Source organism: Laccaria bicolor, genomic scaffold, assembly GCF_000143565.1.
Source record: "Laccaria bicolor S238N-H82 LACBIscaffold_32 genomic scaffold, whole genome shotgun sequence".
NCBI classification, from domain to species: domain Eukaryota; kingdom Fungi; phylum Basidiomycota; class Agaricomycetes; order Agaricales; family Hydnangiaceae; genus Laccaria; species Laccaria bicolor.
Window position 1 is genome coordinate 265405 of NW_001889903.1, and position 20019 is coordinate 285423.

A 20019-nucleotide genomic window follows, 5' to 3' on the forward strand; every position below is an offset into this window, starting at 1 on the left:
TGCGAGTCGATGTTGAGCTATATCGCCTCTCCTGTGTAACACACCCAGACGTGTTGCGTACTGAAGGAGTTCACACTAGATCATCACTTTGTCTTTAAGTAGTCCCTTGTGCAGATGTACAGAGTATTACAAGTGATATACAGTTGATCTGTAATAATATATACCCAGCTGGATCCTTGGATCCAAGCTTGTTGAGTTTATTGCGCAAAATGTTGACTGTATGATAGAGGATCCTCTTCCGAATAACTAATATGCATGGCTTCTACTTGTTGGTACTCAAGCATTTACATGACCAGAACACATTGAAATATGTTCGCGAAAAGCCCACCAGTCCCAAAAGCCTGAAATTTCAATCCCCATAAAAATCATCCATCGAACTTGTTTCCGTCAACAGGTTAGAGGGGAACCTTGGCGCATGAGGATTCGTTCTGGGTTTCTTGATTGAGGGGCTACCCTCTGGGACATCGTCTGAACGTCGCTTACCAAGACTGGCAGATGCTCGTGGTGGAGTTGCGGGGCTTGCTGTGGCGGGGGGCAAACGAGTAGCAAAAGGTGGACTGGCATCGGGCAGCGCTTCCACTTCTTTGATTGCGTCATCAAAAAAGCCCAAGACGATGGCGTAGTGTTTGGTGGCATCAGCTTTCAGTTCTTCCAAGCTCAAGCGCGGTACTTTTTGATGCATCATGCGTGTCTTCCTATTTATCTTGGCGACAAGAAACGTCTGGAAACTTTGGAGGAGTGTCTCAAATGTTTCCCCAAACCATGAAGACATCTCAGGAAGCGCAAACTCGTGCAAGAACGTGAATTTGGAATTGCTTGCTATCTCCGGGTTTAGTTTCTCCCAGAGGCACAGAAAACTTGGTTGTGGGTCTATCAGTAACCGTAGTCCGTCGTAGGCAAAGCAGATCCAGCACAGAACATAAAAGCAAGACTCCAGATCATCGAGATAGTCGTGGGTGGGGAATATAATGCCCGGCTTTTGTTTCATTTGACTTCGGAGTACCATAACGGATTGGAATATACGGGTACCCTATGTCTAGGTCAGACTGCAAAATTTGAATGATGTGGACCCAGCTCACCGTCCTGAAGTCGACGCCGGCAAGACTGCCTTCTCGATTGAGTAGAATCGCCATATCAAGGTCGATGACCACGCCTCGACTACCAACTGGCGCATTTTCCTTACCTATGAGAATGTTATTAATGCTTATATCTCGATGGAGAATGCCTTTGTTCCATAGGTTCCGATGCCCTGAAGGAATGATCAAAAACGCGAAGAACAGCGCCAAAGGATCGAATTACCAGCGATAGCATCCCGGAAAGCAGAGAGAAGCTGCTTTTTGTTGTCAAATTGGTGGATACGTTTGCCATATCTCTCTAGCAAGACTCTGGAGAAACTTCGATCTCGGAAATTGGGAGTATTGCAATCAATACCCCTCAAAGAGCTGATGCTCATCTTCGGCTCCCAATGGTCTATCATCTGCCCCACGCCTTCTAGTCCTTTGGCCATTTCCAGAAGCTCCCACTCGGGAGTACGGTCAACGGACCGCCAGCAATCCTTAGCCAGGTATTTATCACCAGTTTTGGGATCGATGAGATTCCAGCAGCACGTTCCTCGACCACGGATCGCACGACGAAGGAAGCATGCCTTGAGATTTTCAATCTCATAACGTACAAGCTCATTCTCCGCGCGTTGGCATAGTCAGGTATCGCTTGCCGCCACACCACTGTATGCTTGTATCCAAGCCAAGGGCTGCGGGGTCTGGGGATGCGAGGGCGAGGATAACGAGAATAAAATGGCGAGGATGGCGGTGAATGTTGTGAGTACATCACACCAGCGCGATCAAATTGGAAGAGTTGGATGAAAGTTTCGGTCAGGATGGCAGAATAAACGAAAAACCGACTCTCCTGTTGAATAAAGCATTGTCTACAAAGAAAAGGTCAAAAACGGTATTGGGAAGAGATAGCGAACTACGCTCACCGGGCGTATACAGCAATTTGAATGAGGTTATCCCAGAACGAATAAGTCTTCTCGGTTTTAATTTCGAGGGGGCTAGCACATCCTCTATAAGTTGATTTTTTTGAAGCTTTCGATGACAGGTTCAATGATTGAACCAGTTTGCTGTTCGGCCAAAAACCGACACCAGATCCTGAAATAAGTATGTCGGGAGATGTGCTCAGTGTCGTACTGTCGATATGACTGAGTTTCGTCGCATGTGTGTCGTGGGGTGTGGTGTCTTCTACCAAACCAGATCCTGAGATGAGTACGTCGAACGTGTCCAATGTAATATTGTCGACCCATATGTTATCGCTGAGCTTTGTGGCAAACATGTCATGGGGTGCAGTTCCTTCAGCAAGGCCAGATCCTGGAATAAGTGCATCGCGTGACATATTCAATGTCGCAGCTTGCGCCCCTTGGACAGGGCCCAGCGTCGCCGCAGGTGCGATCATCTGGCGTGCAGAAATTTCAAAATAGGACAGAATGCCGCTGATAATGGCCACATAAGGGTGGTAGAGTTTTTTTTCGGACGTTGGCACCTCTGGAATGCCGTTCCACCGGTTCTTCGGATTCCACGTAAAGTGATTGGTATCCGCAAAGAACTTCTCCAGCTGTTCCTTGGTCGCGGTGTCCAAAAAAGTGGTTCTTCCAAATTTGTCTCCGGCCTCGAGTTTGTGTCGTTCAAGCTCCTCTCGGAGGTAAGTTGCTTGTTCCTCGATAGTGCCATAACCGCGATCAGGTCCATGCGAAACTTGGGTCATGGGCGTTTCTTCGGTAGTTGTGATACCTGTTTCAATAGAGCCAGGTGGAGACTTGCGAGGGGGTGCGCAAGGAGGAATGGGATGGTAGGCATAATCAGAAGAGGCCGGCTTGTCGTTGTCGCCTGCCGCCGACCCCTGAGCGGTCACGATGATTTCGCCGCGTAGAGCCCTGGATGCGATTTTCTGTTTTTGCCATCGTGTAAAAAAGAATATGTGCCACATACCTCGTAAAACTGCAGCTATATAGCTCTGCCTTGAGAAATAGGCCACTTCCAGCCACAAGAGGAGAACAATGAGATGACCCTCCTTGAACCTTCGAGTGGTGATCACAGATACAAATGGGCATGTGATCGCGTTGATGATACACATCGCCACCACATTATGATTTATCGACTTTGTAGAATGTAATTGGTAACAGGATACAATAATTGCTGGTATTCAAGCATTTAAACCCATACATGACCGAGACGCATTGAGTCCTGAGAAATATGTATGCGAACTTTGAAGAAAAACCCACCAGTCCCAAAAGCTGGAACATTTAACACACAATAAAATCATCCATCGAACTTGTTTCCGTCGACAGGGTGGAGAGGACCCTTGGCGCATGAGGATTCGTTCTGGATCTTTTGAATGAGGGGCTACCCTCTGGGACATCGTCTGAACGTCGTTTAACAGGACTGGCAAATGCTTGTGGTGGAGTTGCGGGGTTTGCTGTGGCAGGGGGCAAACCATTGGCGAAAAGTGGGCTGGCATTAGGTAGCGCTTCCACTTCTTTGATTGCGTCGTCAAAAAAGCCTAAGACGATGGCATAGTGTTTGGTGGCATCAGCTTTCAGTTCTTCCAAGCTCAAGCGCGGTGTTTTTTCATGCATCATGCGCTCCTTCCTTGATATCTCGGTGACAAGAAACTTCCGGAAATTTTCAAGGAGAGTGCCGAAAGTTTTCCCAAACCATGATGACATCTCAGGAAGCACAAATTTGTGAAAAAAACACGAATTTGGAATTGCTTGCCATCGCCGGGTTTAATTCCCCCCAGAAACACAGAAACCTTGGTTGTGGGTGTACCAGTAACCCTGGTCCGTCGTAGGCAAACCAGATCCAACATGGAACGTAAAAGCAAGACTCCAGGTCATCGAGATAGTCGTGGGCGGGGAATATAGTGCCCGGCTTTTGTTTCATTTGACTTTGGAATACCATAATGGTTTGGAATATACGGGTACCCTATGTCTAGGTCAGACTGCAAAATTTGAATGATGTGGACCCAGCTCACCGTCCTGAAGTCGACGCCGGCAAGGCTACCTTCCCGATTGAGTAGGATCGCCATATCAAGGTCGATGACCACGCCTCGACTACCAACTGGCGCATTTTCCTTACCTATGAGAATGTTATTAATGCTTATATCCCGATGGAGCATGCCTTTGTTCCATAGGTTCCGATGCCCTAAAGGAATAATCAGAAACGCGAAGAACAGTGCCAAAGGAGCGACTTACCAGCGATAGCATCCCGGAAAGCAGAGAGAAGCTGCTTTTTGTTGTCAAATTGGTGGATAGGCTTGCCATATCTCTCTAGCAAGACTCGGCAGAAAGTTCGGTCTCGGAAATTGGGAGTATTGCGATCGATACCCCTCAAAGAGCTGATGGTCATCTCCGGCTCCCAGTAACCGATCATCTGCCCCACGCCTTCTAGTCCTTTGGCCATTTCCAGAAGCTCCCACTCGGGAGTACGGTCAACGGACCGCCAGCAATCCTTAGCCAGGTATTTGTCACCTGTTTTGGGATCGATGACATTCCAGCAGCGGGTTCCTCGACCACGGATGGCGCGACGAAGGAAGCATGCCTTATGATTTTCAATCTCATAACGTACAAGCTCATTCTCTGCGCGTGTCGGCATAGTCAGGTATCGCTTGCCGTCATACCACTGTATGCTTGTATCCAACCCAAGGGCTTCGGGGTCTGGGGATGCGAGGGCGAGGATAATGCGAATAAAATAGCGAGGATGTTGATGGATGTTGATTCTTTTTGAGTACATTACACCGGCGCGATCAAATTGGAAGAGTTGGATGAAGGTTTCGGTCAGGATGGCAGAATAAACGAAAAACCGATTCTCCTGCTGAATAAAGCATTGTCTACAAAGAAAGTGTCACAAACGGTATTGGGAAGAGATAGCGAACTACGCTCACCGAGCGTATACAGCAATTTGAACGAGGTTATCCCAAAACGCACAATTATTCTCGGTTTTGATTTCGAGGGGGCTGGCGCAGCTTCTATAAGTTGATTTTAATGAAGATTTTGATGACAGTTTCGATGCTTGAACCAGTTTGTTGTCTGGCCAAAAACCGTCACCAGATCCCAAAAAAAGTATGTCCGGAGATGTTTTCACAGTCGTATTGTCAACCCCTTCGATGTGACCAAGTTTCGTTGCATGTGTGTCATGAACCGGCTGGGGTGTGGTGTCTTCCACGGCACTAGATTCCGAAATGAGTACGTCAGACGTGTCCAATGTAGTATTGCCGGCCCCTTTGTTATCGTCGAGCTTTGTGACAAGCGTGTCATGGGGTGTGGTTCCTTCGGCAAAGCCAGTTCCCAGGATAAGTGCCTCGGGGGACAGATTCAGTGTCATACCTTCCGCCCCTTCGACAGGGCCAAGCGTCGCCGCAGGTGGGACCATCTGGCGTGCGGCAACTTCGAAATACGACAGAATTCCAATGATAATGTTCACGTAAGGATTGTAGACTGTTTTTTCGGACAGTGGCACCTCCGGAATGCCGTTCCACCGTTTCTTGGGATTCAACGTAAAGTAGTTGGTATCCTCAAAGAACTCCTCTAGCTGTTCCTGAGTCGCGGTGTCCACTGGCTGAAAAGTGGTTCGTCCAAATTTATCTTCACCCTCGGACTTATGTCGTTCCAGCTCCTCTCGGAGAACATTTGCTTGATCTTCACCAGTGCCGTAACCGCAATAAGTTCCATCCGAACTTTGAGTGATGGGTGATTTTGCAATAGTTGTAATACCTGTTTCAACAAAACCAGGTTGAGAGTTGAGAGGGGGTGTGCAAGGAGGAATGGGATGCCAGTGGGAGGCGTGATCAGCTGCAGGAGAGGCCGGCTTGTCGTTGTCGACTGCCGCCGACGCCTGAGCGGTCACAATTTGGCCGCATAGAGCCCCTAAGATGCGATTTTCTGTTTTGCCATCGCGTAAAAAAAATTATTTGCCACATACCTCGTAAAACTGCAGCTATAGCTTTGCCTTGAGATATGGGCCACTTCCGGCCACAAGAGGAGACAATGAGTATTACATAGGGCCTCGTGCCGGTGGTGGCCACAAATACATGATCATTGATCACAAGAAGTATTTCAATTGAACGAGCATGTGATCGCGTTGATCATACGCATCGCCATATCATGAACGCATTGCAAGAGGATACAATGAATAGTCCTACTCAATTTCGAGTTATGCGAGCTAAGTTATTTTACGAAGACCATATGAGCTCAATATAATTCTTGATGACCCTTGATGCCAACATGTCTGAGTTTCAAAGGAACAGCAGAGTTGCAGCAGAGTCGACAGGCTGTAGCATGTGAGATACTCAGCACCTTCAGACTTATCATGATCAGCCTCAGAGTCGAGATTCTGTATATCTCAAGTTTTCAGCCAATTTTTCCCCATAGCACACGATGGCTCCAGGCGCAGTAGAAAGCGACGCTCTGCAAGCAAACAGGAGGGTTTTAAAACTCAGACATGTTGGCATCAAGGGACATCAAAGATCATATTGAGCTCATATGGCTTCGTAAAATAACTTGCCTCACATAACTCATAATTGAGTAGGACTATTTGGCCTATCATCTTGCTGTGGCTTTAACTTGAACGACGGAGTTTTTCTTGTGATTTGACAGGAGGATAAAAGGTAAGTTGGATGCATCTCACTTTACATCATCCAAATCTAGTCGGATCGATCGCACGCACGTTCAAATTATAACTGTAATTGCAAGCGACACTATGCTTACAACATGGTTCCAGCCAACGACAACAGTCAACACCAGCGCTTTCTCCGTCCTGAATGATACCTTCAAAGTTCATGTAAAACACTAGGCTTGTAAATAAAATTGATAACTTTAACCCCTACGCTAACTTGTGTAGCGAATCATCAATTGTACCAGTTTCCATCGATAGGGTAGAGGGAAACCTTGGCGCATGGGGGTTCCTTTTGGGCTTTTTGGATGAGGGACTTCCTTCCAGGACATCGTTCGAGGGTCGTTTGCTACTACTGGGGGATGACCGCGGCGGAGTTATGGGAGGAACACCACTGGCGAGGATTGTGCCGTCAGGTGCGACTTCCGGTTGCATGGCTTCCAATTTCTCTATCGCTTCGTCGACGTAGCCTAAAAAGATAGCGTACTGTTCATGCGCCGCCTCTGTGAGATCATTGAGGCATCGGCGAGGTTGTTTAAGCCTTCTGTCCTTCGTCATGTAGTGGTCGTAGACAAATTGCCCCATCTGTTGTAAGAGGGTCTGGAAAACTCCTTCTCCAAACCATGGCGAAAGATCGTGATCAGAAGACTCAGTGAGGAAACTGAGTTTTGAATGTCTTGCTGTGTTCGAGTTAAAGTCTTCCCATTCTGTCAACAAAGTCGGCTGTGGGCTCTTCTTCTTCCCTGGTGCTTCGTAAGCGAAGCAAATATAGCAGAAGACGTAAAAGAAAGATTCTAGATCATCGAGGTAGTCGTGGGCAGGGAATATAACGCCAGGCTTGTTTGTTTGACTTCGGAGTACCATCATGGATTGAAATGCGCGAGTGCCCTATGTCGAAATTAGGATGCAAAAACGAGTGATGTGAGGTTAACTCACCGTTCGAAAGTCAACTCCTGCAAGGCTTCCTTCTCGGTTGAGCAGAATTGCCATATCAAGGTCGATAATCACGCCCCGGTTACCAACTGGCGCATCTTTCTTTCCCATAAGAATATTATTGATGCTCACGTCTCGATGAAGAATTTCAGCGTTCCAAAGGTTTTGATGTCCTTGATAAATGATCAGAAAGAAAAGGTGTGATGACGAGGGTGTGGCTTACCCGAAATAGCATCCCGGAGGGCGTAAAGAAGCTTTTTTCGGTCGTCAAACTGATGGATGGGTTTGCCGTATCTCTCCAGCAACACTCTGCAAAAATCCCGGTCTCGAAACCCTGGGGTATCGCGACCAATACCCCTTAAACGGCCAACGCTGAACCCTGGTTCCCAATAACCAATCATCTGCCCCACACCGTCGAGTCCCTTGGCCTTTTCCAGAAGTTCCCACTCAGGAGTTCGATTGGCCGAGCGCCAGCAATCCTTTGCCAAATACTCCTCTTTCGTTTTGGGATTGACAACATTCCAGCAGCACGTTCCTCGACCACGGATCGCGCGACGAAGGAAGGACGCCTTCAGCTTTTTGATTTCGAATTCGACCAACTCATTCTCCACGTCCATGGACAGGTACCGTTTGCTGTTACGCCAATGTATGCTTTTATCGAAGCCGAGGGCTACAGGATCTTGGGATGCCAAGGTGAGGATGATGTGAACAAATGAGCGAGGATGAATATGGATGTTGATTTTTCCCGAGAACATAACACCGGCGCGATCGAATTGGAAAAGTTGAATGAATGTTTCTGTTAAGATTGCAGAATAAACGAAAAATCGATTCTCCTGTTGAATAAAACATTGTCTGCACAGGTCACAAACGGTGTTGAAAACGAACAGCGGAGTGAACTCACCGGGCGTAAACGGCGATTTGGATGAGGTTGCTATCGAACGTATAGTTCTTGTCGGTCTTGATTTCAAGGGGGCTGGCGCATGCTCGATAGCTTGGTTTCGATGACAGTTTTGATGAATTCCTCAGCTTGCTAACTGGACAAAAAGCGTCACCAGTTCCGGAGATAAATATGTCGGGGGACGACTTCAATGCCGTATTGCTGACCCCTTCGACATGAGTGAGCTTCCTCGCGTGCGTGTCGTGAGCCTGCCGTGTGGTAAACTGAAAGTACGAGAGAATGCCACAGATCAATTCTAAGAAAGGTTGGTACAGCTTCTTCTCGCAACTTGGCTTCTTTGGAATGCCCTTCCAACGCTTCTGCTTAGTATAGAATCGGGATTTTGCCAAGAAATCGTCCAGTCGCTCATCATCCACCCCGTTAGGGAGGGTGACTCCGAAGTCAGGACCGGACTGGAGCCTATAATTTTCTGAAAGCTCCTCGTGAAGGAAATCCACTGCTGCCTCAACGGTGGCAAACCCACGATCAGCTCCATGGGAGCTATGACTCATGGGAGTGTCCTCAACAGATTCTGATTGGACAGAGCCTGGTCGAGAGTTGCGAGGAGGTGTGCGAGGAGGAACAGGATGGGACGCGTGATCGGAAGAGGTTAGCTGGGCGTCGTCGATCGCCGACGCCTGAGCAGTCACGGTTTGCGCGCGTAGCGTCTTCCTGGATGCCTTCGTTCGTTTTGTCATTGCGCGACAAAAAATATATGCCACATACCTTTCAGAGCTTCAGCTATATAGCAGATATCTGTGGCCTTGACGAAGGGGCCACTGCAGGCCACAAGTGGTGAACAATGAATATTGGCCTCGTGGTGATGGTCGATGGCCACTCACCATGGAGCATGTGATCGCGTTCATCGCCACCAAATTTATTAGCTACTACAGTCACACAGGCTACTAAAAGTACATACCTGCTACTAAGTACTTGAATATACTTAAAAGTGAGTCAAGACGCGTAGCAAACCTTATAATGTAACAGTAATCTTTGAAATTGGGTTAGCATTCGGTTAGCATCTAACGTTACCGTCGGTTCCTCATTTTCAGCGAGATGTTGAAGCATTTGAATCGAAACTCTGTTGAGACAGACGTACATATCCAAGGTACAACCAGGCCCAAAAGGTGCAAAAAGACAACAAACAACACTAGTGATGACAACAAACAAAAGGAATGGGAGGTGAGTTGGAGACGCGCATTTCTAGTTGCAGCCGGCCGGCATCAAGCGGTTCTTCGGCCACGATTGCTTGAACTGTGCCCAGGTGGTAATGTTGGGGTTCGTATATGCCCCATAATATCTACATGAAAGAAGGTGAGGCTACAGATTTGGGTTAGACGAAAGGGGGACAAACGTGTCAATATAGGCCGCAGTTGGGTGGTTGGCAGGATCGCATCCAATATTGATAGAATTCTTGGGTTGATATACCCTAATCCAATCAACGCTCATGGTTGCCGGGAACGTCAACGTATCGAGATTAATATCCCCGAAATTCTGCGAGAATCCCAGGTTGGCAATTATGTACTGTCGAAGGTCGGTAAACGCATGTTTTTGGAGGGAGAAGGGAGACCATCACCATTGGTTCTGTTGGGACTGGCCGTGCACTGATCTCTGTAGCTGCGTCTGGACCCATGGCAGCTACTAAAATGGTCCAAGCCCGTTGATTATCGTTAATCTAGGTAATATAGGCATCATTAAAGCTGTAAGAAAATGTGCCAGCGTCAGAAAAGAAAGATCAAGGCGAACAACAAATCTTTACCCAGGTTTATACTCAAAACCGTAGACGGTATAACATCCTCCACTGAGCTCATAACAATTCGGGTTTGTCACCGACAACCCGCTGGTGGTTTGTTGGAAGGCACCTAGAAAAGGGACGCCTCAACAACAAGCCATTGAAACATGGAAAGGGTGGTAAGTACCCCCTAGATAAGCGTTCAACGTCGTTCTATTAGGGTCGTCGAAAGTGACGACGCCTGTCGAGTTCGTGAAGAGATACCTGGCCTTTGATGGATTTGTAAGTCAAGGAAGTGTCCCAGACTTGATTCAACTTACATTGAAAGGGGCCCATTGCGACGACAAGGAGACCTGACAAATGATATATATGCAAAGAATAGAACGCCTTACAGGAGAAACCTTACCTGGCCAACGCCATTATCAACGATAGCTTCGAAAATATCGATTTCGGGAGCTGAGCGGCCAACATAACTGCCATCCGCTCGCATAGGCCCAGGATGAGACTCGCCCGGGCAAGTGCATGCAGCTGTTCTACCTCGTGAATAAAGATAATTGAAATCAGCTTTATCACCCACATAACCGTTGGCCAGGTTGGTAGGACTATTCGGGATATCGTCAGCTCTGGAGAAAGTTGGAACGTTATAACCGTACCAGCATATTCTGATTACCGGGATCACCGTGTTGGACGGCCGCCAAAGGCGTTGCTGTGCCCGGGTAGGTTTGATTGGGAAGTGTGCCGACATCGCAAGAATCATAACTATACGGCCACTATGATTGGCGTAAGTCGATCGACACGTTCGGATATTGGGCGGCGCATACCAAGCCTTCTACAGTCCCACCAAAGCCAGCGCGTCCTAACAACGATGTTAGGAAGGTTCACAAGAGAGTAGGGGAGATTAACCTAAATTCCCCATTGTCCAACTGCGAAAAGAGCGTGAGCAACTGTTACACTAACTCCGGAAGTGACACTTACATGGCGGGCCAAAATCCACTGTGCCCGTAATGTAAAACTGGTATAAGGGTCGGGTTAAATGAAGTACGCTACCTAATTGTGCTGGAACCAGGAAGCATCACAGACGCTACCAGATAACTGTGAGTGAAGTCAGATTCTTGAAGATTATAAAGTTACGTACCCAAAATGAGACCCCCAGTAAAGCAGAACTTGTTCCTGAGGACTGTGAGGATGCTTTCTTGTCGGATAGGTTACATTTTGACATACCACGTCTGGATCTGATGGAAATGTTGTCAAGCGATAATTGTCAGTATTTGTTGATCAATTTACCATGCCCGACTTGAAACCCAAATTATGGTTGTCCGCTGGGTTTCCCACTTGTTCTAACCTGACCTGCAAATAACCTCCCTTGGTCGTCGCTACGAATACGGTGAGATGCTGACAGGTGCCGAAAGGGTAGCAAAAAGACCTTGTCCGGGGTCATACCACTCTAAATCATTCTAAGATGTGTTAGCCACATGCTGGCATACAAGACCATCCGACTCACAGTCCCCCAGTAATGCAGATCCACAGCTTCCCAAAAGGGGTCATCTCCAGGGTAGAATGTGCGGCCATCCACGTTGAACTCGTCGGAAAAAACTAAAACCATCTCATCACCAGTATGATAAGATTTGGTCGTGTAGGCGCTTTGCGGCGTATCTCGGTCGATGAGACCATGGTTTCCCGGAAGGGCGGGTACTTGGCCGGTTGCATTGATTCCTCCCAAGTTGAATCCCCCTTGATTCGTTTGCTTGTGATCGATGAAATGCGTTAAGATTGGATAGCCTGCCGTGAACATGTCAATGGTATCCAATTGTTGAGACGGAATGATACAAACCGGCGCTGCATTGCACATGAGTTACGTAGGATTGGAAATCATGATAGTGTACTCACAATAGTGCCAAGCAACCGGTGGCAAGGATAGAAAGACATCCAAGGTTTCCTAGTCCACGTACAGTGAAAACTGAACCCCCTTGGTCATTTCGTCTGTCTCGTCGCGGGTCAGGGTTATGAATGACATCGTCGGGTTCGGGCGTAGACATGAGTAAGGGCAGACCCCATTCGTGCGGTGAATGGGATAACGAATACTAGAGACAAATATGGCTTCAAATATAGCAAGGTGATGGCGTGCAAAATACCTTTTCTGATATCGAAGACTGAGGGTTATGGTTAGAAGCTGTTGGCACTGATTGATCCATCAAGACTCACCGGATGGCTAGCAGACGACCGCACGCTGGGGGAAGGGCGTGAGGAGCCTGCTGCTGGGGTGGGAGAAGCTTTCGGAAGCAGGCTTGTTGTCGAAGGTGATGGGTGATTAAAAGGACGGCCGCTCATGATAAATAATGTTGGGGTATTAAGCCAGTTGAGAAGCGCGCTCCTGCGCGGCTTGTCGAGTGTAGGGTTGAAGGAATGCTTAAGGAGGAGCCCAGTAGCGGTGATGACCTAGACGCAGTTTGACAAGATGGCGGCTGAAAGGAAGGTGTTGTTCTGGGAATGCCAAGCCATTTTTTGCGGTGGTAGTGACAGATGGCTAAATTCGTCCATAGCCCCCGTTCCTGAAACCAAAATGGAGAGGGAGATGGCAAAAAATCGGGAATCTTTTATAGTGCACGACAGCATTCAACAAGATCCAGACACGAACGTCTATTGAAAGAGTGAGCGGGGAAGTGGTATAGAGGACAGAGTCTGACCTGCATAAACTTGTCGGGTCCAGCCTGAGGAGCGGCAGCAGTGGGAACCAAGGGCCCAAGGGGCGCTCTCATCGACTAAATGGGATTGTCCCATGAACGTTGATCGCATCACTCAATAATTGTTGTCCAGAGTTGGACTTGAAAGTATGCATGTCGTCGGGAGGATTTCGGTGGATGAGATGGTGGAAGAAGGAAGGAACGTCGATATGTATGTATCGTCGTACGTGTCACTTGGTTACGTTTGCGGCTTGGGGCTCGCCAAGACTGCCCGACTTCCTGCTGCTCAAACACACTACAGCCGTTTCGGAAAACCTTGTCCACGTGTGATTTGATGCAATGGAAAATATAATAATTCAAAAAATTCAAAAAAACGAGTCTAGGGCTTTTTGTCGCTTTTTTGTCAGTCTAGCATCCGTCTGATGGTCGATGTCGACTCCAAATGCATCCTATAGGGTGTATCAAACGAATCGAGCCTTTTCAGTGCAATTTGAAACTGAAACGCTATGAAGGTGCATTTGATGCTGCCCGTGACGCGGACGACAAATCGCAAACAACACCGACGGTTCGACATCGCGAACGCCCGAGAAGCGCCAGAGCATACTTGGAGGAGAGGAGAACACAGGATATGAACCAAATGTAGCAGTGAACGCACGCCTTGAGTGGCAGAGGGCAGTGGCAGATTTGGTGCGCGTTCCTCAGCCATCTACCAACCGTCCTTACCCCGGAAACATTATTCAAGGTCTTCTCCAACACACTCTTTCCAGTTGGTATGCACTCGGAAAGATTTCTATGCCTCATTAATCATTCATCATCCCCCCCTTCTGGCCCATCGCTCCTGGAGTCGTGATGCACCACGCACACGGTGACGCACTCCCTCGTGTGTAGCGCTCTCATGGATTCCCACAACATCTGCAGCACAAACACACCGAGGGCTCCATGGTTAGCGTGATTCGGAGAAGCTCTACCCGATGCAAGAGAGCAGATTTCTCGAGTTAGAACATGCGGCGTTGGCAGCTGTCACAACTCTACCATCCTCCCTCTCACCTTGCCTCCCTCCCTCGGTCATTCTTTCCAAATGAATTTCTTCTTCGATATCTAGAGCCTTATGCTGGTCACCTTCCCCTCTTCCCCTCTTCTTCGTGAGAGGTTATCATCCTATACAGCCAGCTGTATATGATCCAGTCCTCAGTGACGACGCTCGGTGCAGTTACAGCGATGTTAGATAGACTACTGCTCATACATACATCTCAGCATTGTCGTAAACAATCTATTACACTCGTTCACGACATCTTACGGCTCTTTCGCGGCATTTTTGCATTTTCTGAATTTTTGGATTTAGTTGATTTTTCGTCACATCAAATCACGCGTAGTCAAGCTTTTCCGAAACGGCTGTACACAAGAGGTGTCAGATCCACGATCGGCGTACATCGTTCTCACGGGGTGGGGGGTAGGGGGTACTACCAAAAGCGGACAGCGGCAGGGCGACGGCAGATCATCAAGCCCAGTCAAAAATGACTCGGGTTATTCCGAGGTAGATCTGATTGCCTAGAATTGAAGCGATGTACAGTGTTTTGCTAGGCTCGTGACCAGCCGTTTCTTCAAACTCCGCAAGCTACGTTCAGAAACGGCTGGGAGAAACGAACACTCTTTGGCAGGGTCACGCTTTTGTGACACGGAACTTAGTGAAATTTCATGGTTCACACTCTGTACAACGACAGCGCGACTCGACCGCTACTCACCCCTTGCTCTGAGTCTTGATCATGACCAAGGGGATCTTTCTATAACTTTCCATCCTCACGATCTCGTTTAAAATCTCCCTCTGGCTCTTTTGCAACACTCTCATCCACCACCATGCATTTGCCAATATCTTCAACTGCCGTCGCTGCTGGACTTTCGAGGGGTGGACTCAGTTTGGTTGGGGGTTTGAGAGTTGCAGGACCTGGCCACAGATTAGTTGGGTTTTCAAGAGTTGCAGGACCTGGCAACTCAGTTGGTGGCCAGATCCTGGTATTTGGTGTTTTGTTGGTTTCAGTAGAGTCCACACAGGTATTCTCGCATGACATTGAATCGAAATTGGGATTGCGTGGACTGTTGTCAGCTTTTCCGAAATATGTCGAGAGAGTGCCTAGAAGATCTGCAATATGCGCATGAAACAGTCCTTCGTGGCCAGTTTGGTTCGAGGGCGTGTAATCGGGTGATGGACAGCTGGTCACCGGCAAGAAAATGTACATGCTCCGCAGCTCCGTGGTGATCCCTATCGAACTTGTCAGACAAATGTCGTCATAGCCGCAGTCCTCAGTCCTCGCAAGGTGTCGAAAAAAATCTACTTTTTCAACTCTACTGTAATCACATTATTTGAATTAAATAATCTATCTAAAGGTGTAGCCAGAAAAACTTTTTTTTGTGATGTTTTGGATGGGTGTTTTGAGGTGGGTGAATGTTTCGCGGAAATTTCTCTAAGTCAGCGTCACACGCAGGGGTCCCTGCCAAACCGTGTTCATTTGTCCCAGTCGTTCTGAGGCGCATTCCTCGTGACGACGTGACGCCGTCCCAGCTCGGCGTCACCGCTCAGCACCTTATGTCAGCCACTCTCTCTGGCCCTCGTCACAAGCGCTCTCTGCGTTTCCTCCTCCGGCCTCGCTCCACCTCGTCACCACGCTTTGGCTGGTGGCTGCCCGTCGTCGTCACATCGGTTTGGCGTGGGCGCGGGCCACCTGGCTCGCCATCCCCGCTCGGTCCTCCCGTTTCCTTTCAAACTCAAGCTCACATCGCTTCCACGTCGGTCCCTGTTTGCCTTACTACTACCCTCACGCCTCTTTTCTTTCGCATCCAAGCTGTACTCTCCACTTCCTTGCCCGTCCCTAGCTTCAACGCCTCCGCTTTACAATGTGACCCCTCGCTTCCTGCTCGTTCCTCCACCCTAGTGACCACACACTTGCTTCTTGATGTTTGGAAGGTCGGATTTTTGGTATTGGGAGCGTTTGGAAGGCATTGTGAGCTAAAAATTGAGAAGGGTTAGTAATTTACTAAACTGTATATGTAGCCATTCCATAAATAGCCGTATCAAAACCCCATACATGCTTTCAGAGACGTGTTTGAACATAATAGTAAAAATTGCTGCCCCCATTATGTCTGAATTACTGTCGGAATCATGGTTGCCGCACTAAGTGGCCATTGCACAATTTGCATGGTGAGGGAGAAGACGTGGTAGCGGCTGGTCCTGTTTTCAAGTTGCTCGAGTCCTTGCTTGTGAAATCAATGATTGTGTTCATAGGCAGCTCACCCCCCGCCTCCTCAAAGTCGAGCGTGTCCAGAGTTAAGGAACACTCACTGTCACTCAGACTGGGGCAGCTCGATTGGCATCCAGGGAGGCCATTTGACCGGCAACAATTGGAGACTCCCTGGGCTGAATAGTATCCGTCATTGTTGTGTACGAATTTGCACCATGCCGTTTAACCGTCCTTTTTCTGCGGCTGTCCTGGTTTCCATACTTTGAAGCTGGTGGGTCAAAATCCCCTCATGAAATTTCCTCTTTGTTGACAAAACTGTGCACAGCCATGTCTTCGGTATTCTTGATTTCTTTCACTTTGTCCAAAACAGACTGACATTGCCAACTGGCAATCCGTAGCTCCGATTTGTGCATTAAACCAACCCCGTAACCCCCATAATTTTTTTTTTCATTGTTACCATTGAGTATCACCAGTACTTACTTACCTCGGATTTGCCTCGGATGACCACGCTACCAATCGGCTCCAGTGTACTGTGTCCACTATTCTCTCCTACTTCTCTCCGCCATATGTGCTAATAAAAATTTCAGACATGCACACCTCGTTCTCTTCAAGTTCTTGAACAAAGTGCAGTCTGGTGCGGCTCGAGCTGGTATACTTAACTTGAAGGGTTCAAAAACAGTGCGTCTTTTTTTTGCCGACTTCGCATTGCCGCCTCACCAGGCTGCCCATTTTTTATATATAATCACCAGCAATGGAGATGGACCAAACCCGATGACGATGAATATATTCCAACGCCCCTCCCACGCCGAGCAAGAGCTTCTTAATGACCAAGGCGTCCGGGAAATGCAAGACGCGAAACTCCCGCAGAGATGTGTCCCAAATGCGCTCCCAGTCATTGCACAGGAGAACATCAGCTTTGAAAAAATGTCTGAATGGAAACGACATAATGCGGAGGGTTGGAACATTTCTAGGATTTTCGTGATGACCTGGAGCACTCCTTAGTATCAAGAAATAATAAATAAAACAAGACCATATGTGTAGCGTATGGGTTCAAAAACACTCCTAAACGACTCGTCCGTAATCCAATCCCGAAGCAGGACATTAACCGCATACCCCCGTCGGCTCCCCGTCCTTTACCCTCCTGCATCCCTGTCCCAGGAAAATACTCTCCAAATTTATGAAAGATACAGGTCCATTCGCATAAAATGCCTCTTCGAAGCCATCTCCGTGATGGCAGTCGATGTAGAGGATGTGGGGGCAGGTATGTAGGAGCTCGAGGATGCCGAGGACGATGTCGTTGATGTAGCAGAACCCAAAGACTTCGCGTTTTTGGCGCGGTGGAGGCTGCCAGCCCAGTCTATGGCAATGTCCGCTTTGTCGGAAGTTGTGCATCGGAAGTTATGCATTGAGCAGTGGCTGTCGAATGCGGGGATGTCTTCTCCTACGAGAACTGGGTTTGTGGGTTGGAGGGGTGTGTAAAGATCGAGATGAAGGGCTACGTACATCTGGTTCTGTGGTAAGTTAGCTCTTCCGACGTTTCTGGCGTTACTTTGTTGAGAAAGTGGACATATTTTTCTGTGTGGAAGGAGGTCATTGTTTCGGGAGAGGCGTTTAGGTCTCTATTGGAAGGAGATGATCTAAACATTGTCACCGTAGTATAAGACCAGACTGACCAAGACGTGCAGATTCTACAACATGCCATAGGCCAGCCCCAAAGTTTTTCTGGCGCCAGCAACGAAGAGTAGCTTGTGTTGTGCTGATCTCGTTGCCCTCGGCAAACAGCCAAAATGGCTAGCAAACGCGCTCCGTCAGCGAATTTCGCAATGATGATTACTGTACTGACTTTTGTACACTTTCTCCTTGCTTTCTCCGCAAGCAGTTTGCCATCGGGTTTCCGAGCAGGAAAGGATCACATACTCGCGTGCATTTTGTAGCGCCTCATCGATGCGAGTCTTTACGGTGTCATAGACGTGAACGGTGCCAGTGGTGGCAGGGCGCCTGAGGGCCAGCGTGGGATCCCAAGCGTTTTGTACCTCTCGGATGCGCAAAGCACCAAAAAACCCTTCTTGATCTGAGACTGTAAGAAAGCGGTGATTAAATGCTCTACTGTAACACAAGGGTACTTACTGCTCCAATACGAGTATTTGGAATGTACTTGCCTTGACGGTGTTTTTGCATTGCCCAGCGCTAAAATCGATAAATAAGAGTAGGGCATGCTCATCGACGATGTTGTCTCGGAGCTTGCCTGACTCAAGAGCTTCCTTCTGGCAAAGTGGAGATGAGGATGTAAAACAAAAACGGTAGCTGTGAAACTTACATGCCATGACTTCACAATAGATTTTTGGGTCTTTCTCCCTCCCTTCCTTTGGTTGGCTTCCGTTCTTTGAGCAGCTGACACGTGTACAGTCGTCTGAAACCGTTGATAGATTGCTAGATGACATGGCTTAATTCTGATAGGAAAAACAATCAGAGGAAATTCGTACCGCTGTCATCATTGAGATCCTCCATGTCCTCCAACTCTTCATCTTCATCCCCGTCTTCGAGGCCACCAGTGTCGAGGGCCCCGAACACAGCTTCAGCCACTCCCTCTACATCGTACTCCTTCGCTAACGCTTCGTCGTCGACGTCAAAGTCAGCTTCAGGGGCTTCTTGCTCAGTCCGGCTACTTGATGGACTCAAATACTGATCCGCTTGGTGAGGTCGCGGGGGTATGACAATGGAAGGGGCATCTACTTAGGGGCATTCTTGTTAGGGAGCGAGGATTTGATGGCTCCTTGAACGGGAAACCTGTCAACGCGTGTATTAGAAAGAATTGGTATAAAAAAATGGACGGAAAAAACACACCAATGGCGGATGAGCGCGTTCTGAAGGAACCCGAGGTTGGCACGCGTTGCAAAATGAATATTGAGGTGAGAGCATGCTGCCTGCAAGGGCTCCGTCTTGCTGAAGGATGTGAGAAGAAGTGGAGGGCAACAAGCAGAGGACTTACAGGTGGGCATAGTACGCTTCTTTCCAGACAGACTGCCATCGGGTTCTCGAGCAGCGTGGAGAAGCTGGGGGTTGATTGGGACATCGGCAGATGAAGGCGGTGTTGATGGAAGCACTTAGCAGGGGAACGCCGGCATTTGACGCTGTTGATGCGGTGGGCGTTCGTGCCTGGCGTCAAAGCCTGCAGGGTTTCGTTATCGTCATTCCGGAGGCTCAGCGCTCATGTCGCGTGGGATCAATGTGCATAGAGTAGTACGGAACGCGAATAAATAACGGAAAAGGTGGAAAGGGTGGTGGTACAGAGGTAGAGAGACGAATACCCCACGCGTTTAGGTGAGCGTCCTAGCGGTCACCAGCGTATTGTGACCGCCCACCAACTTTGGGACCCCGTCACCAGAATCTGGTGACATGGCAGCTTAGAACCCCGCTGGGGTCTCCTCGTTCTGAGGTGTTCTTATTTTTCGCAGTCCGCCTGATGTTTGACCCCACAACAAAGCCACAACAAATGACAAACACCTCAGAACGACTGGCTGGCGAGTCTAGTGTTTTGCATGTGAGATTGGAATCCAAATCTCACGAAAAGTTGTTTGTTCTTGTATTAGTTGTAATGTGTGATGTTGCCTTCCTCGGTGTCACAGCGTTGAACGTTGAACTTCCTCTGCCAGAGCGCTCTTAGTGAAGGTCACGGGTAGCCGATAAAGGATCTAGTCTTCCGACTAGATCCTTATTTCTTCAAGTGGAGGAGTCCCCTCCCTTGGAACTTGGTTGGAACCCGCATTTATGTCGATGATTGAATGTTGATTCTAGTGTTGCCGTCGAATCGAAGTGACTTCGAGGTCACCTTGACTCCCCA

The 20019-nt window shown here is 48.4% G+C and overlaps 7 protein-coding genes and 1 pseudogene across 8 annotated transcripts; 1 reads left to right on the top strand and 7 right to left on the bottom strand.

Moving 5' to 3' along the window:
- Positions 1–349: 349 nt before the first annotated feature.
- LACBIDRAFT_306819 (uncharacterized protein) lies at positions 350–1477 on the bottom strand (the record flags this gene model as incomplete). Its single annotated transcript, XM_001885594.1, has 3 exons — positions 350–1030; positions 1080–1249; positions 1300–1477. The coding sequence occupies 3 exons, from the start codon at positions 1475–1477 to the stop codon at positions 350–352; spliced, it is 1029 nt and encodes a 342-aa protein (XP_001885629.1).
- Positions 1478–1491: 14 nt separating this feature from the next.
- Positions 1492–3103, bottom strand: LACBIDRAFT_306820 (uncharacterized protein; the record flags this gene model as incomplete). The annotated part of the gene is made up of 3 exons (XM_001885595.1): positions 1492–1924; positions 1979–2926; positions 2982–3103. The coding sequence occupies 3 exons, from the start codon at positions 3101–3103 to the stop codon at positions 1492–1494; spliced, it is 1503 nt and encodes a 500-aa protein (XP_001885630.1).
- Positions 3104–3719: 616 nt separating this feature from the next.
- Positions 3720–5910, bottom strand: LACBIDRAFT_306821 (uncharacterized protein; the record flags this gene model as incomplete). The annotated part of the gene is made up of 5 exons (XM_001885596.1): positions 3720–3977; positions 4027–4196; positions 4247–4881; positions 4936–5764; positions 5847–5910. The coding sequence occupies 5 exons, from the start codon at positions 5908–5910 to the stop codon at positions 3720–3722; spliced, it is 1956 nt and encodes a 651-aa protein (XP_001885631.1).
- Positions 5911–6872: 962 nt separating this feature from the next.
- LACBIDRAFT_306822 (uncharacterized protein) lies at positions 6873–9230 on the bottom strand (the record flags this gene model as incomplete). Its single annotated transcript, XM_001885597.1, has 4 exons — positions 6873–7550; positions 7599–7768; positions 7819–8447; positions 8497–9230. The coding sequence occupies 4 exons, from the start codon at positions 9228–9230 to the stop codon at positions 6873–6875; spliced, it is 2211 nt and encodes a 736-aa protein (XP_001885632.1).
- A 505-nt stretch (positions 9231–9735) lies between these two features.
- Positions 9736–11124, bottom strand: LACBIDRAFT_253036 (annotated as a pseudogene; the record flags this gene model as incomplete). Its single annotated transcript has 10 exons — positions 9736–9832; positions 9887–10056; positions 10109–10232; positions 10292–10394; positions 10452–10533; positions 10585–10617; positions 10671–10792; positions 10842–10866; positions 10918–11034; positions 11086–11124. Coding segments are annotated over 10 exons (912 nt in total), but the record flags the coding sequence as incomplete, so codon positions are not given.
- Positions 11125–11765: 641 nt separating this feature from the next.
- On the bottom strand, positions 11766–12734 carry LACBIDRAFT_174712 (glycoside hydrolase family 16 protein; the record flags this gene model as incomplete). The annotated part of the gene is made up of 5 exons (XM_001885598.1): positions 12467–12734; positions 12397–12414; positions 12152–12345; positions 12096–12100; positions 11766–12043 (listed from the first exon to the last, which is right to left on the bottom strand). Coding segments are annotated over exons 1-5 (621 nt in total), but the record flags the coding sequence as incomplete, so codon positions are not given.
- A 2065-nt stretch (positions 12735–14799) lies between these two features.
- On the top strand, positions 14800–16002 carry LACBIDRAFT_331211 (uncharacterized protein; the record flags this gene model as incomplete). Its single annotated transcript, XM_001885527.1, has 4 exons — positions 14800–14994; positions 15047–15173; positions 15426–15941; positions 15992–16002. 4 exons carry the CDS (start codon positions 14800–14802, stop codon positions 16000–16002), a joined length of 849 nt encoding a protein of 282 aa, XP_001885562.1.
- Positions 16003–18926: 2924 nt separating this feature from the next.
- LACBIDRAFT_306827 (uncharacterized protein) lies at positions 18927–19251 on the bottom strand (the record flags this gene model as incomplete). Its single annotated transcript, XM_001885599.1, has 3 exons — positions 18927–18965; positions 19023–19121; positions 19168–19251. The coding sequence occupies 3 exons, from the start codon at positions 19249–19251 to the stop codon at positions 18927–18929; spliced, it is 222 nt and encodes a 73-aa protein (XP_001885634.1).
- Between the last annotated feature and the right edge of the window lie 768 nt (positions 19252–20019).